Consider the following 17,617-nt stretch of genomic DNA (forward strand, 5'->3'; position numbering starts at 1 on the left):
CCACGAGTGTGAAGAGCAGGCAGATGGTGAGAGCTACCATAGTAATCATCTTCTTCATAGTGATGGTTGCTACTTCTCCTTTAAGGTCAAATCTAGTGTCTAAAGTTATAAAGCAACTCCGTGCCACTTTTAATATTCTCTTTCCCCTCCATAGGGTTCCCCTACCATAATCATGACCTTCACGGAAATATTAAGCTTATCAATACAGTAAGAGTGAATATTTTAAATCGTGGCTGCTTATGAGCATTACCACGGCCTGACCGAGGAGAACGTGATACGCGAACGAGTTGATTCTCTCCTTGACCGAAACTATATAGATATAACTAATTATTACATGGCGAGTAATTTAGGAGATTTGACTACACACGCACGGCACTATTATTGTAAGCTACTAGTTTCTTTCTCCCTAAGATGGTCACAGTTTGAATCACGGAGAATGCATGTGAAATTTTGGAAAGAATGATCACGACCATGTTGTGTGAATTCTTCGAACAATGGTGGTCCGGTGACTATGATAATTATAGCAAAATTCACGTACATTACAAGATTACATTTCCCTGTTCATCGTTTTCACACAGAAGAGGAAATCGCGTAAATAAATAAATAAATAAATAAATAAATAAATAAATAAATAAAATATCAGCATTTACGACAGGTCGTCTCTTTTCTCCCAACTCTTTCCTACCCAAAGTCTGCAATATTTTCGTAACACTAAAATCTTTCTTTGGAAATCACCAGGAACAAATCACATACTACTTTCCTTTGGATCTTTTCCAATTCTCGTATCATGTAGTCCTGGTATGCGTCCCATGCACTGGAACCATACTCTGATTGGTGTCTTAACAGAAACTTATACATCCACTACTTTACATCCACTACTTTACATCCTTCAGTTTACATCCTTGCTACAAGCCCTAAATACCCTCATAACCATGTGAAGATATCTGTAACCTTCCTTCACAACCTCGCTGATGTGATTACCCCAATCATTCCTTATATTAATATCTAGGTACTTAGAGTGAACCCCATGAGGTACAATCTCCCCATCAACATAGAAATTACAAGAAGAATCAACTAACACCAAACCCAACTAAGACGCAAACCTGTGTTTTTCATCTAAACAACAGAGAAGCTTCCCGAACTCTGAAGGTCAATTGGCAAGGCATAGCATTACAACACAATCCTACCCCGAAGTACCTCGGAGTCACTCTGGATCGTGCCTTAACCTACAGAAAACATTGTTTGAACATCAAGCAGAAAGTGGCTGCTAGAAACAATATTGTGCGGAAGCTAACTGGAACATCTTGGGGAGCACAACCAGACACAGTGAGGACATCTGCCCTTTCGCTCTGCTATTCCGCAGCTGAATACGCATGCCCGGTGTGGTACAAATCTTGCCATACCAAAGCAGTTGATGTAGCACTCAACGAAACCTGCCGCATTATTACTGGACGTTTGAGACCTACACCTTTGGAAAAAGTGTATTGCCTTGCAGGGATAGCACCTCCCGATATTCGCCGTGAAGTGGCAGCCAAGAAAGAAAAGAGAAAGGTGTTGACATCGGAAGCCCACCCTTTGTTTGGATATGAGCCACCACGCCAGCGGCTTAAGTCTAGGAAAAGCTTCTTGAGAGTAACCGAAACACTTGCAGGAACAGCGCAGCAAGCAAGAATTCAAGAATGGCGCGTCAGGAGTCAACATACGAGGATCAGTCAATGGATGACCCCAAAAGAGGAACTCCCTCCTGGCCATGTCACAGATTGGGTGAATTGGAGAGCACTGAACAGACTGCGCTCTGGTGTTACGCGGTGCAGGGTAAACCAGAAGAAATGGGGTTTCGAAGTGGACAGTACCTTGTGTGTATGTGGAGAAGAGCAGACCACAGCCCATTTGCTGCAATGCAGTTCATGTCCATTCAGCTGCACAACAGAAGACCTGGTTAAAGCGAAGCCAAATGCACTTGATGTTGCAAGGTTTTGGGCTCACATAGTTTAATGTGGCTCTTCGCCATTGGAGTATTTATATTATGTTTTATGTTCTTCCTTATCTTTAATTTTAAACTTATGTATGCTTCTGACACGATATAAACATAGAAATTAAAACCGAGATGAATTTTCCTCTTGATGAAACTCGCATCCTAACTCTTCATCCCGTTTACCATCACACCATTACCTGCTCTCCATCTCACAACATAATCTAGATCTATTTGTTATCGCTGACAATCCTGTGACTTCTTAACTACTCTATACAGCATAATATCAGTCGCAAATGACCTTATCATGTTTCCAAATCTGTACTCATATTATATGTGTATATGTATAAATGTAAGCAAACATACAAGTCTAATAATACTGACCTGTAGGACACCTGTCTTCAACATTACAGGATTGGATAATAATTCACCTGAGTTCTGAGTTCTTTTATCTAGAAATTTAGCCATCCATTCAACTACACGTTTATGTAATCCACTAGCCCTCGTTTTCATCAGCAATTTCTAATGATCTACCCTATCAAAGTCCTTGGAAAGGTCAATAGCAACACAGTCCATTTGGGTTCCTGAATACAAAGTATCTGCTACTAACAGACACCCGCGGATTCACTTGCTCTTATTTGAATGTAAAATAAAAGATCATATTTATTAAGACACATCATTCTTACATAAAACACATGAATTTCATTATTTTAATTATATTGTTATTTCCAATGTTCTTTATACCACGTTGTTGGATGTAACAAATAATACAAAAGCATGTTTTCCTTATAGAGTTTCCGGATAAAGTGCCTTTCTTCCATTTGGAGCAAAAATTTACGTATATAGGGGTTGCCTTACCAACTATTAAACATTTGACCACTGAAAAATCACGGTTTCCGAAGATCGAGTCCTACAATTTTAAGCGATTGTCCTTGTGTCTTTTCGATGAACATAGCGATACTCAAACGAACGGAGAACTTCAGAAGTCTAAACTGAAATGGTATACCCAAAGGGTTGATTTGAATACCAGGAATGAATACTACTTCGCCCGTGGCATGTCCAGCCATGATGGTGGCTTCAATAATATTTGGCATCAGTTCATATTCCTGAGAAGGATAATCGGTTCCACAATCTTCCGCTCCAAGAAGTTCGAGGGGACTCCAGGGTACTCCATACTGTTCAAAGCTCTATCGTGTAGCTGACACCCTGATTTGCATTACGTTTCGTGTCGATGGACTTGTAAATTAGTAGAACACCGGGTAATTATTATAAAAGTTGCTTGTTGATAACGTTGACAGATTCTTTTCATGGAGCAAGAATGAGTCTTTGACAGAACCACGTGCGATCGATAAAATGCTGTGCCCTCGTATTTTTAAAATTTTCAGATCTCTGCATGCCACAGATTTGACTGAGCATCGCATATAGACGCAGGGAAAAATTCTTCCTGATATCATGGGCTAAATACGGCTCCTTGCGTTGGGGACCGAAAATGGCTTCCTGTGCCACGAACTTACAATGGCACCTTGACTGATATATGTATTATCTATGAAAGAAATTACTTAAAATAGTTTATGTTGGGTCCACCTTGTTAATACACTTTTAATGATTGAAAATATTTCATTATAAAGGAAATGCATATTGTTCCTGAAACATGTATGGTGAAAAAAATAATTCTCAATCATGAAAATTGTAATGACAAGGTGGACCCACATAAACTATTTTAAATAGTTTCTTTAATAGGTTTAGACAAGTCATTACAGGATCAAATAAAATAAGTTAAGTTTATCAACATATGTAATATTATCATGGACGTCGTCCAGTTCAGTTTAAAATATGCATTCCCTTCATCATTACCTGAACCGAAGCCTTAAAAGGTGTGTCAGAAAGATTTTTCCTTGTCGTCGCTCCATAGGGTTTACTGGGAAGAACAAACTTTCAAGTGGAAGAGTAACTGCAACAAACAGGTAGCAGAATGACGAACGACACCGGACAGCAATGAGCAAGGTGGTTGGAGCTGACGTGAGCCCGAGGTGGCAGATAGAATCCTAAAAATGCCTTACTCCCAAAGCCACGTTTTGTTGATTTCTGAGGTAGACTACTTGAGAGCGAATAAAATGCACTGCCAAAATTCGACAGGGTTTGTTACGCACGTGATAACCAAGTATTGGCCAGAGCCATCCTGGTGAAGATAGTCATATTGAGTTTGCTGTAGGGTAACGCTCCAATTCTAGTGATAGGAAGATTTCTCTTAACAAACTTAATTGTGCCTCACACATAATTTTTCTTCATATTTCAATCGTTTATGCACTCTCACCACATTTTAGTGAGAATGGGTACTTCTCATGTCACTGTATTGTACATTAAGAACAGATCAAGTTCTACTGCAACTCGGAAGTCGGTGTTTAGATTCTAGGTTTCAAGACGTAAACTGCTAGGTACGAGATACCGGCTTACGGGGGGACGTGCATGAAATTGCCCGTGGGATAGCAGCATTTTGGAAGTTGCATGTGTTGCAGTCTGGATGATTGATTGAGATGGCCTTGTAATAATATTTAACATGGCTTAGCTGTGTTGATACTGCTACACGGCTGAAAGCAACGGCATACTACTGCCGTAACTAACTGCCGAGGATATGAGGTAATATACAGTAGTCCTCCATTCGAATCTGTGGGTTGGGACTACACAAGAGTGGGGCAATCATTAGGAAGATGGATAGTGATATTCTGCGAGTCCGAACGTGGAATGTTAGAAGTTTGAATCGTTTTGGTTAGATAATCTGAAAAGGGAAGTGAATAAAGTTGGTATAAGTGAAGTACGTTGGAAGGAAAGGCCGGAATTTTGGTAAGACGACTACAAAATTATCAACACAAAAATCAAACAGGGGAAATGCTGGATTTGGTTTGTTATTGAATAAGAAAATAGGGAATCGGGTAGGCTACTACGACCAGCATACTGAAGGGATTATTGTTGTCAATATAGACACCAAAGCAACGCCTACCACAATAGTGGAGGGCTATATGCCATTAGTTCAGCGGATGGTGAAGAAATCGAAAGAATATACTGCACCCTTTCCACAATCCTCTGCGGTGATTTCTTCTTTCTGGATTCTGCCTCGGCTAGCCCTGTAATAAAATATACTCACCGCAGACTTCTCTTCTCTTCAGGGGTGGTGACGTGCATTAAACAGTTGGGGTGCATAGCGATAGGAGGATACGAGGCTACTAGGCTAACTATACTACTGAAATAAAAGAACTACTTGCCCAGACTGAGGTTTCAATAAAACTTATTAAAATGAAAACTGATAAATAATTAAACATGAACCTGAAACCAATAATAACAAACTGATCCAAGCGAGTGAATGTGACAAGTGTAATTGATAGTAAACTCAATGAAAACAGGTAAAATATGATTGATTATCCTCCAGATCAATTAACAAAATAATAATGGAGGTTCAGAGTGAAGTTTCGTAGCTAATTAATACACTGAATGTAATTAATCAAACACAATTATCTCCAAGTAATTACGTCATTCCCAGATCAATGACCCTCAACAAAAGTCCCTGTTAAATCAATTGAATGACTACTCCTTTACGTGAACTTTGAATATAAGTTATTACTGAAATTTGCTACTTAACATCAACATTGTTCGTTACCAATTGTTAAGTATAGGTGGTGTTTACACTTACAATTCTATGACTCAAAACATCCAATAATTCGTGGGACTCAATTCTCCCTTTACCAATTTCTTATACATTAATCCAAATAATCTTTACATAGATTTACTGATCTCTGATGGCTGAATTTCACAAATTTTACTCAGAACATTGATTGTCAATAAATGGTCATGTTAAGTTACAAATTTAATGTTGTCATCACTGCGTAAAATCATAAGGTGAGAGGTCATAATCGACTGAACAGCTATTGCATTCAAAAAACTTTTTACTTTGGCAAGGGTTGATCATATTTGGTTTTACAGAGACCCAAATTAGCGTACCTAGACACTACAAAATACCTCTCACATACTCCTAATTTCTGGATCAATGCTGTCTAATTTAACACATAAACATATTTACAATTATAAGGTGCACTGTTCAGTGATATCTAAAATTATTATGTTTGCCGTTTAATATCTAATCAAGAAGTGAATCTTAGATGCTGTTTAGTTACGTCGACGCGAGCGCTTGTTACCCTATTACGTAATCAAACACAGCGAAAAAATCTTCCGTATTAAGGAAAGAAAATCTATGTACAATTCTAATCACAGTCAGCCACCACCTATGCTAAAATAAAATCAAATTCAAAGGAAAACACACCTGATATAAAAGACATGAATATGCAAATATTCTACACTAATTTATGTACACACCGATTCACGCACGTGGTCGTAACCAAACACAAATATAAGTAAATAGTTAATTTATATATATCTACACCGCGTTGATTTCAATGTCCTTGGATACCTTAGTTGACCATGACCCAAATGTCTGTTATTCATGGCTGACAACTGCCCTACAACAACCCTCCCGGGTGACGTTAATACAACTCAAGTTACAGTGGATCTCGGATATGTTAATCGTAATACAAAATCTGAGTTTATGCTGGCGTAAAAATCTCAACAATTAAAGAAAAGAATAAATTACATCGTGCGTGAATGGTAAACAAAGCTATCTACAAGGTGGCGACTGCGACGTAAATACTACATGACTAACTTTAAGTGAACACTAAGCTACAGATTTATAATTTTAGACAACTCGCTTCTTAAACAGACTGTATTTTACATAATTAAATAAACAACATCTTATATTGTGTTTCACTTACTAATTGTAGATTGGACGGCCGTTTCCTCCATCGTCCAATGGCTAGTTTAGCTTAAGCCATGGCTCTTGAGATGTAGGACGCCGTTATAAACTTGCTGTATCCAGACATGATTGAGATGTAGACTTATTTTACACACACGGCACTGGATCTTGCTGATTATACACTAATTACAAATTTTACATCTTAGATTAACACTCTAACTGATAATACTCGAAGACTCGTCTGAGTGGCCGAAACGATCTCTACTATCTCTTCTTGTGATTTTTCTTCAAGTAGTGATCTAGTTTTCCTTCTATTAGACCGTACACTTAATTCTGCAAATTGTTTACATGAGGTCCTCGAGGGCCAGTACTGGTAGGCTCATCCTGACATTGTTGTGATTCACGTCCATCTGCAAGGCTCACTTTCTGGTCCAAACAACTTTCTTCTACTTCAGGAATGTGTCCAATTTTCTGTTATGTTTTTTCCAGCATGGTCGAATTTTAGCACACAAAATACTGACCGATTACTTGGATATATCCTCGGAACAATCCTCAAGGCCTAAATGTTCAATTATAACATTCGCAATATCATCGTTCTGCTTATATTCACTGCTTGAGAAACAACCTCCGGGTTACAGAGTACATGGCATCTGAAAAAATGAATTACTCTCATGGTCGCGCCTGGTCGCAGCAAAATGTCACATTTTCCATTCATTAAAGTATAAATAACTCCTCCAAAATCTTTCATTACAGAAATCAAAGTCAATCCATTTTGAAAGTTAGCTCAAATTTGTATAATTAGATAGAGCTTGGACTCCCTGTACTTGACTTTTAAGCACACATTCCGGACAATAATATACTAATTTCCAGCAAATACTACAAACTATATAAAATACATACCTTCGTCTAATATAATCACATTGCACGCTAAAGAAATATTTAGTTCTGACGTTCTTACTGAGCCCTCACATAAAAACAACTGTGCGCTCTCCTCGCCAGAATATTATCTCCTAAGTGCCACTGTAGGCCTCCGGTGAGATAAGATAACGAGACACCGCGACATTCAAAACTTAATTACTGTACTCAAGTGTATTATAAACAGGAATAACAGAAAATTCGCACCGAAGACAGGGGTGGAATATATTATATTTGGCCGGCTTGATGCTAGAAATTACCCACTGTGCCTGGGGCTTTCAAAGGGTTTTCCCTACGCTTGGCTTTTAAATGGTTTTCGCACAATGGGGCTCGATCTTGTGCTCTCCAGTGTTTCTGACATTGACAAAATGCTACGAAAATTTTTTCAAAGGGTAATTTTGTGACATTTATTCGCCCAAATTCTTGTGGCTGATATAGCACCAGATTTAAGTTTAATGCTTGTTCTTGTTGACGATGAATTTTGATCCTTGCTGATGAGTAGCAATTTTAGATTTTTTGCGATATTGAAATTTAAATTAATTAGGTAGATATTAGGAAGTGATGTTAAAATTAGGAAACTCGCCATGTTGGGGAACTTGCTTATGCTTACTCGATGGGCTCGATTCCCGAGATCCTTACGTATTATAATCATTATAAAATATCAAAGCCATTTTGACAGTGCTGATATAATTATTTTATTATTATTATTGATATATTATTATATTATATATTATATTATATTATTATTATTGATATATTATTGATATATATTGATATTGATATATACAGTCGTACACTAGAAAATAGTAATTCAATATCGAATTCTTTGGAAGCTATTTCCAAAATACAATCAACAGAAATAAACGAAGAAACTGTAATGGTAAAAAAAAAAGTTTTAAAAACGTGTGTGCTGATACGACTGTATATATCAATAATAATAATAATAATAAAAAAGAGATCCTTACGTCCCGACCGTAATCCCTTTCATGTTAGTACAGCCGCTAATTAATAACCGATAGTTATGGCAGGTCTTCAAAAACTCTTAGCAGACATGGAAAAACGGAGTCAGGAGGCCATGTCCAGCCTACAGGAAAATTTATTTGCGAATCAGGCCAATCTAGAGAAGAAATTTAGTGACACTCTTAGTGCCAATCAGGCCAGTTTAGTGGCGAATCAGGTCAACCTAGAGAAAACTCTTAGTGAGAAGTTTAATGACACTCAAGCAAACTTAGAGAAAACTCTTAGCAAGAAGTTCAGTGACACTCATAGTGCAAACCAGGCTAACTTAGAGAAAACTCTCAGCGAGAGATTTTGTGAAAATCTTCGCACAAGCCAGGCTAATTTAGAAGAGCGACTCATTGAAAACCAAGGATATCTACAGCGGAATCAGGAGCAACTCACTCGCACGCGGGAAGATATACAGAAGCAGACTAGTGAACACATGGGGAAGTTACATTTCCATGTCAAGTTCTTCAATCGGAAACTAGCATTAGTTGAAAGCGAGCTAGTAGTCGTAAAGAACGATTTCGCAACTATGAAGGGAGACGTCCAAAAGAGCATTACCAAATCAATGGCAGAGATGTCCAACGAATTTGGCGAAAGGCTGGCTCATGTCAAAGAAGACATAAAGTGAGGGTTAGACAGGTACAAAGACGAAGTTGAAAAATCGTTCCAAAGCGTGGAAGACAAAATTGATAACAATATTTCTGACCTGGCAGCTCTCAAATCAGCTTTGGGACAAACGATTTATAGGAGTGAGCGAGAATATTAAGCAGGTCGAGAAGGGTATTCTAGAAGAAATTAAGGTAGCTCAGACAAACACTACTGAGAGGTTCGAATACTTCTACGAAGTCTTGGAACGAAATCAAGATGAACTAAAGTAAATAAAGTCTACCTTCAGGAGATTAAGGCGAAATCTTAAACCGAAACTGAAGGTTGTAGAAGAGAATTCACAGCGGGAATGCAAGACTTTTTCAGGAAATGAATATTCTTAAACTCCAGAGTGAGAGCACGAGCCTAATAACTGCCTCGTTGCTTGAGAAGCAGAATCAACTGGAAAAACGGATAACTGTAGAACCTAAAATTTCAACTCCTCGGATAGTTCAGGACCAGAATATAATGAATCACTGCAGCGTGTCTCTAGGAAATAACAATGATACTCAACATCTAAATTCGGCAGGTCAAACTCAGAAAGTTAACATTATCAGACTGCAGGAGGAGCTACCCAAGAAGTTCAATAATGTAAGAGGAATTACTCCTGAGAGCTTCATAAACGAACTGCATGATTATTTCGGAGACGCTAAAATTCCTCCTGAACGACAACTCCGTGTAACAGAACGTTATCCCGAAAACTCTGTTCACACGTGGTTTATCGCCGTCAGATTCTCGTTTGACGATTTCTAGGGTTTTAAGGAAGCATTTCTGGAACAGTGACGTGCAATATAATCTGAAGGCGGAACTGTATGCCAGAAAGTACGCCTCCTCCTTGCCGACTAATTATTCTGATTTTTTCTCAAGGCAGGTAAGGAAAGTTAGCTGGATTCACCACCGGCTGAGTAGGAGCTAGAAGTTATAATACGACAGCTACCAACCAACGTCCAGAGGATTATGATCGCCTCGAATGTTCAAACCGCGATCCAGGTCGAGGCAATGCTTAGACAACTTGACATGACTTCCAAAGTACCTGCCAGGAATGTCAGAAGTCCAGACCATCAAGTTCATCGGATCACGACAGCTAAAGACGAAGAAAAGAGTCCACCACCTGGAAAACCCAGAAAACCAAGGCAGAATATCGAGAAGAAATCAAGAAATAAATGTTCCCAGAGACCGTTCTCCTATCTCCAGAAAAAGGAACCCTATAACCTGGGAATATTCCAGAAGGAATAATCAAAGGTTCCAGAAGGAATTGAATAATCGAAGGAGACCGTACATGAACTATAGACGAGAGTGGAGAAGAGGCCAAGACTTCCACCAACCAAGGTGAGAGAAGCGACCGGCGTGATGAAGAGAAGGAGAGGTACCTAAAAGGTCTTCCGAACGCGGTCCAAGAAAAAGTAGGATGGAAACGCGCCAAACAGAATCAAGACACTAATCCTGACATCGTAGGAGAAAAAGTGTATAGTGCCAAGAGTAGAAAAGACGAGAACGGGACAACAGTAATTCCACCAACGGATATGACCAAGGGGCCATTAAAAAGAACCAGTATGAACTAGTTCTGAAAGACGTCAGAGGAGAGTTCAGAACAAGAAATTTCACAGACCTTTGAAATTAAACGAATTTGTGTTACTTAGGAAACCGACTGTGTTTGAGCCCACCAGCAAAATTTATGCCGAATTTGCACCGTTATTTGTTGGGACGCATAAAATTGTCAAAGTCTTTGGAAACAATTCGTACAAACTTAAAGATTTATCACCAACCTAAACAGAGGGCAGACGTTCAAGTTAACACCATTCACGAGGAAAATCATACACCGAGGGCGAATTATGAGGATCCAACCTACCACCATACAGCGACCCAAGTCAACATGCCCGAGGAAACGTGTAAAGAATGTCAATATCTACTGGCCAAGCTGCTGGGAAATCTACGTTTGTTGTGTGCATCAGTTGAAGCTGCAGACGCCAGAATACGCAAGGAATAAGCCCAACTGTTATAAGAAAGAAACGTTAAGAACAGTCATCAGTAAACTTAAATTTCTGGGAACATAAATGTTGTGAATCCATCTGAATAATGATTTAATCTGCCAAATAAATCATTCACCAACCAAGAGAGAGATGTCCCTACCAATTTTTTTCCTTTTGAGTATTTAACTATGTTCCGGTAATAGCCAGTGTCATTCATTCAATGTGTGCGAAGTTTCGTGTTATTTTTGGCGACAGTCTGCTATCTCATTCAGTCAGCTGTTCGACCGGTTGGAATTCCAAGAGTATTGATTTTTCTCTTCACCCTCATTGATCGATAACATGTGGCGATAACGTGACAAGCTGGCCTGTTTAAAGGTGAAACCGACTGCCTCTGCTTGCTCGCCTGTCTTCGTGTAACTTCTAGAACTATCTGAAAGTATTACGAGGTACAATTACGTGTATACAGGCCAATAACAATTTCTCCGAGAGCCACACCTCTAAATGAAAGACTGTAAAACTCAGTGTTTCCATGATCAACCCCCGCTTGTTCTTCGAGAGTCTACGAACTTGGTTACGTGTCCATTTGAATAATTCAGCCTGGTCTAGCACGAACTTGTTCTAAACTTTTTGTGTCAATTTCAGCTCAGAAATACCTTCTGAAGAAAGAAGAGGACAACCACCAGCATAATATCGACACCAATTGCAGGATGTTTACCTCTCATTCAAGAGGACTAATTCATCCGACGTGGGACTTGAAATCTACAGCAACCATGTGGTGCTGACCATGTAGGCACCGCTAACATCGGAGGGAGAACGTGACGGATTCCATCATCATGTGAGCATAACAGACCACTCCGGCAATCGAATTTCATCGCAAAATTTAAATACATTTTCATAATATTTCACGTCTATCTTTATAGAAAATTCAACGATCTTCTTCTCTTAATTAACATTTCCATTAAATTTGAGTAATTTAGTGTAATTTTTCACTTTTTATCTTACATTGGTAAAGATAGTTTTGAGTATGAGAGAGTATGAATTGGGATCTGTTAGTGTAGATTTAGAGTACTTTTCTACCTGAGTGAAATTATTTAAAATCACGTTTAATGATCAATGACCTCTCGGAAAATAAGAATCAAAAATGATTATTTCAGATTTTTATGAAACACTGTGGGACAGGGTTAGGTTGCGTTCCATCTAGTGCATTGCCATGCGATTGTGCAGGTTGTGTCATGTTATTTAAATATTCAGTTGTTGATGGTATATTTGAAAATCATTGCTAATAATAATAATAATAATAATAATAATAATAATAATAATAATAATAATAATAATAATAATAATAATAATTTAAGATCGGATTAAATGAAATTTTTATGGTCCTGAGTGATAAGTTATGTTAGAAGTTTTCATGTGGAATACGTAATGTAAAGTCTATGAGTATAGGGGCCAAGTTCCAACTATAACACAGTTGTAAAACTCGAGGGATTATATGTGTCTGAAACTTTGGCCTTAAGTAGTTAAGGTCAAGCTGACCGGCTGGAAAAAAAGCGCAGAATACTAAAAAAATCCTAGGTAATAGATGGGTTGATGGACAGTGGCGAATTAGACCAAATGAGGATTTTTACAGCAAGACAGAACCTCTCACAGCGTCAATTAAGAAGAGACGGCTACTATTTTACGGTCATCTCTCGAGGATGACTGGTGATCGACTAACAAAAAAGAATATGGAATTTTATTCAATCTAAGGCAACAAGGTCGAGTTGATTCCAGGAATGCGAAAAAGATCTGAGGGGGATTGTTATTTCAGACCAAGAAATTCCTGGCAGGAACGCATTCAGAAAGTTGGTGGACAGCTATCAAGGTTTCAAAATGGCATCAGCTTCCAGAAGACGGAGATGACCTTTGTCTGAAGAGCATAAACAGGCACTCGTCACTGGACTCAGAAGATACTGGCAGGAAGTCAAAGTCGGAACAAGAACAAGACCTAGACACTAAAATGAAGTTGGTCCTTACCACGTAGTCCATAGAGGCTCAACTCGATGTATTAAAAGAAGTGTGGTCAATTATGGTGCAATTTTGCCTGGAAAATGGTGACCATGTGAAATATTTATTGAATTTTGGAAGCATTTGTCACGGGTTACAATGCATTCCGAGATAAATGTGGAGCACATGTTGAAATATATTTCCATGTTTAAGAAATAATAATAATTTATCGACACTCAATGACAACGTGTTCGATGATAATAAGTGTTAACGTAGGCGGTGTGCATGATTATTGTTCTACCAAATCTTCTGAATAAATTCTGGATTTTTGAAGAGATCGCCGTTGTAATCTCAAGATAATGTTAAATTAAGTGATCATTCTGACTTTATCACGAGCCTTGTTGATCATGTTTGAATTTAAGGGAAGTTTATCTGCCTATTCCATTCAACCTTCCGTTTATGGTAATAATAATAAATCAAAATAAGCCTAGGATCCGAGTGTAAATACATACATATACATACATTATCATTATAGACTCTTATGCCTTTCAGCGTCCAGTCTGCAAGCCTCTGTGAATTTACTAAACGTCGCCACAATCCTCGATTTGCAACTAGTGTTGTGGCCTCATTTAGTTCTATACGTCTTATCTTTAAATCGTTAGAAACCGAGTCTAACCATCGTCGTCTTGGTCTACCTCTACTTCTTTTACCCTCCATAGCAGAGTCCATTATTCTCCAAGGTAACCTATCCTCCTCCATTCGCCACACATGACCCCACCACCGAAGCCGGTTTATGCGTACAGCTTCATCCATCGAGTTCATTCCTAAATTAGCCTTTATCTCCTTATTCCGAGTACCCTCCTTCCATTGTTCCCACCTGTTTGTACCAGCAATCATTCTTGCTACTTTCATGTCTGTTACTTCTAACTTATGAATAAGATATCCTGGGTCCACCCAGCTTTCGCTCCCGTAAATCAAAGTTGGTCTGAAAACAGACCGATTTAAAGATAGTTTCGTCTGGGAACTGACTTCCTTCTTACAAAATACTGTTGATTGCAGCTGCGAGCTCACTGCATTAGCTTTACGACACCTTGATTCAATCTCACTTACTATATTACCATCCTGGGAGAACACACAACCTAAATACTTGAAATTATCGACCTGTTCTAGCTTTGTATCACCGATCTGACATTCAATTCTGTTGAATTTCTTACCTACTGACATCAATTTAGTCTTCAAGGGGCTAATTTTCATACCATACTCATTGCACCTATTTTCTAGTTCCAAGATATTAGACTAGGCTTTCGGCACAATCTGCCATTAAGACCAAATCGTCAGCATAGACCGAACTGCTTACTACATTTCCACCTAACTGAATCCCTCCCTGCCATTTTATACCTTTCAGCAGATGATCCATGTAAACTACGAACAGCAAAGGTGAAAGATTACAGCCTTGTCTAACCCCTGTAAGAACCCTGAACCAGGAACTCATTCTACCATCAATTCTCACTGAAGCCCAATTGTCAACATAAATGCCTTTGATTGATTTTAATAATCTGCCTTTAATTCCATAGTCCCCCAGTATGGCGAACATCTTTTCCCTCGGTACCCTGTCATGTGCTTTCTCTAGATCTACGAAACATAAACACAACTGTCTATTCCTCTCGTAACATTTTTCAATTACCTGGCGCATACTGAAAATCTGATCCTGACAACCTCTCTGTGGTCTGAAACCACACTGGTTTTTATCCAGCTTCCTCTCAACAGAGTAAATTTGTATATAAAATCGAAGTATGCTATGTGTGCATGATGTGTGTGAATTAGTCATTGATAATTTTGAAGTGCTATTTCTTAAGATGTGGTTCTTAATCTGACCACGTGTTCAGCACAGTGGATCAGATTATTCCAGCGTTGTCTGTGTTTTGTGCATCTACCTGAGATTGCTGCTGAATAACTTTTATGCAAAGGTTAGTGACAGGTTCAATTCTAGAATAACGCGATTTTGTAGAAGTGAATAAGATTCGTAAAATTTTCTAAAAAGCATGCATAAGTCAGTTCGTAAAATAAGAGAAAGAATTGTTATGTTAAAGATAACTAGCGATTATTTAGTTTATGTAACGACATGATTATTTTCAATTAATTCATTGTTATGTGCAAATCAAATGAACTTATAATAGATGTCAGGGAATCACTAGATAGGTGGAAGGATTATTTCGACAATCTTCTCACCGTAAAAGGACATATTCCTTGTGACGTCATGAACAACCGAGCTCATGGGGAAGAGGACTCATACGTTGGTGAAATTACGCTTGATTAAGTGGAAGACATGGTAAATAAACTCCATAGTCATAAAGCGGCAGGAATAGATGTAATTAGGCCTTATACGGTGAAATGTAGTGGGAAGGCTGGGATGAAATAGCTTCATAGTGTAATAAGAATAGCATGGGGTGTTACACTGAAGAAAATGGAAATTGCAACACCCAGAAGGAGTGGTGCTACATTGCTGAAATTCAACCTGCAGGACGAGTGTTTGGTTGTGATTGGATGATTACACTTTCAGGTCCCTCTGATCGCAAGTTTGCACAAAAATCAATACAGGATGTGCCCACCACGAGCTGCAATATATTGATGAATTCGTCGAGGCATGGAGTCAATAAGGCCCTGGATCGCTTTCTGAGGAATTGTGGCCCTTGCTTGCTGCACTGCACGGGTCATTTGTTCCAGAATTGTGGGTGACTGAGAACGGTTGGCCAGTTGTCGACCCATCATGTCCCACACATGCTCAATAGGACTGAGGTCCGGGGATCTGGCGGGCCATTATGAGGTTGTGATGTCGTGGAGAGCTTCTCTGGAGATGCGTGCAATGTGAACCCGGGCATTGTCCTGCTGAAACATCCCATTAGCAATGTTCGCCATCATAGGGACAACCACTGGATTGAGTACCCTATCAACGTACTGTCGAGCGGTCATAGTGCCCTCAACAAGTACTAATTGTGATTTCACATTAAAGCCAATAGCTCCCCAGACCATAATGCTTGGTGTTGGCCCTTTGTGCCTCTCGACAATAAGATCTGGGCGGCCCCTCTCCCCGGTACGTCGGCGCACACGATTCCGGCGATCACTGCGGACAAGACAGAAGCGCGATTCATCACTACAGACGACCCTATGTCATTCGTCGACCGACGTCGATCTTTCTCGACACCAGGCCGGCCTTACACGTCGCTGTTGTGGGGACACGGGCTCGTAAGCCAGCTGCACGCAGGCGATTACCAACTGTTTGTTGTGTAACGTGGGGTGCCACAGCTGCTCGAATTTGCCCTGCTGTTGCATGGGGTTCCATCCGGGCCATCCGAATGATGCGGCGAATCTCTCTCACAGTTGTCTGTCGCGCTGGGCCTGTGCCAGGTCTACGAGTGTGGGTAACTTCATTTGACCACTGCTGCCATACACGTTGAACCGTAGATGCCTGTCCTTAGCAGCTACAGTCCTTAGCAATAATCCAGCCTCACACAGCCCAATTATCCAAGCCCTCTCAAACGGCGACAGTTGTTGATAGGGTGCTATTCTCTGTCGTCGAGGCATGTTTGATGGGGAACACTTCACTGCACAGACTGCAAGTCAACTACGCTACACAGAGTCCGTATAGTGGAGTTGATTCCTCCGCGACCAATCACGTGGGGAGACCTGTAGCAACAATCAAATGGGTCTGAAACTTTGATCGTTTACATACCTACATGGCGTCGTTCCATGTCTTGAAAATCAACACAAACGACCAATGCCTTCATGGTGTTGCAATTTCCATTTTCTTAAGTGTAGTAAGGTACCCTGTGATTGGACACAAGCAGTAATTGCACTATCTGAAAGCAATGAAACATAAAGGATTGCAACATCCATCGAGGTTCGTATCTCATTGACCAGTACACCAGGCAAGGTATTCACTGGCAACTTGGAAGGGAGGGTGCAATGAGAAGTTGAGAGGAAGTTGAATGTATACCAGTGTGGTTTCAGACCACAGAGGGTTTGTCAATAAAAGATTTTTCATTATGCGCCATGTAATTGAAAAATGCTACGAGAGAATAAAGAGTTATGTTAATGTTTCGAAATTCTAGGGAAGGCATATGAGAGAGAACCGGGGGAAGAAGTATTCGCCATACCTAGGGGACTATGGAATTAGGGGTAGGTTATTAAAATCAATCAAAGGAATTTATGATGAAAATTGAGCTGCAGTGAGAATTGATGGTACAATGAGTTCCTGGTTCAAGGTACTTACAAGAGTTAGGCAAATCTGTTATCTTTAATGTTGATAGTTTACATGGGTCATCTGAT

General features: G+C 39.5%; 1 protein-coding gene across 1 annotated transcript in view; it reads right to left on the reverse strand.

The window, feature by feature from the left end:
• LOC136856728 (pacifastin-like protease inhibitor cvp4) overlaps window positions 1-7,416 on the reverse strand; it is a 77,110-nt gene extending 69,694 nt beyond the window's left edge. Inside the window, exon 1 of the mRNA XM_068231093.1 lies at window positions 6,790-7,416. Coding sequence (XP_068087194.1) covers window positions 6,790-6,820 — 31 coding nt within the window. The 5' untranslated portion in view covers window positions 6,821-7,416. The remainder of the gene's footprint in view (window positions 1-6,789) is intronic.
• Window positions 7,417-17,617: the final 10,201 nt, after the last annotated feature.

This window comes from Anabrus simplex, chromosome 1, assembly GCF_040414725.1.
Source record: "Anabrus simplex isolate iqAnaSimp1 chromosome 1, ASM4041472v1, whole genome shotgun sequence".
NCBI classification, from domain to species: Eukaryota; Metazoa; Arthropoda; class Insecta; order Orthoptera; family Tettigoniidae; genus Anabrus; species Anabrus simplex.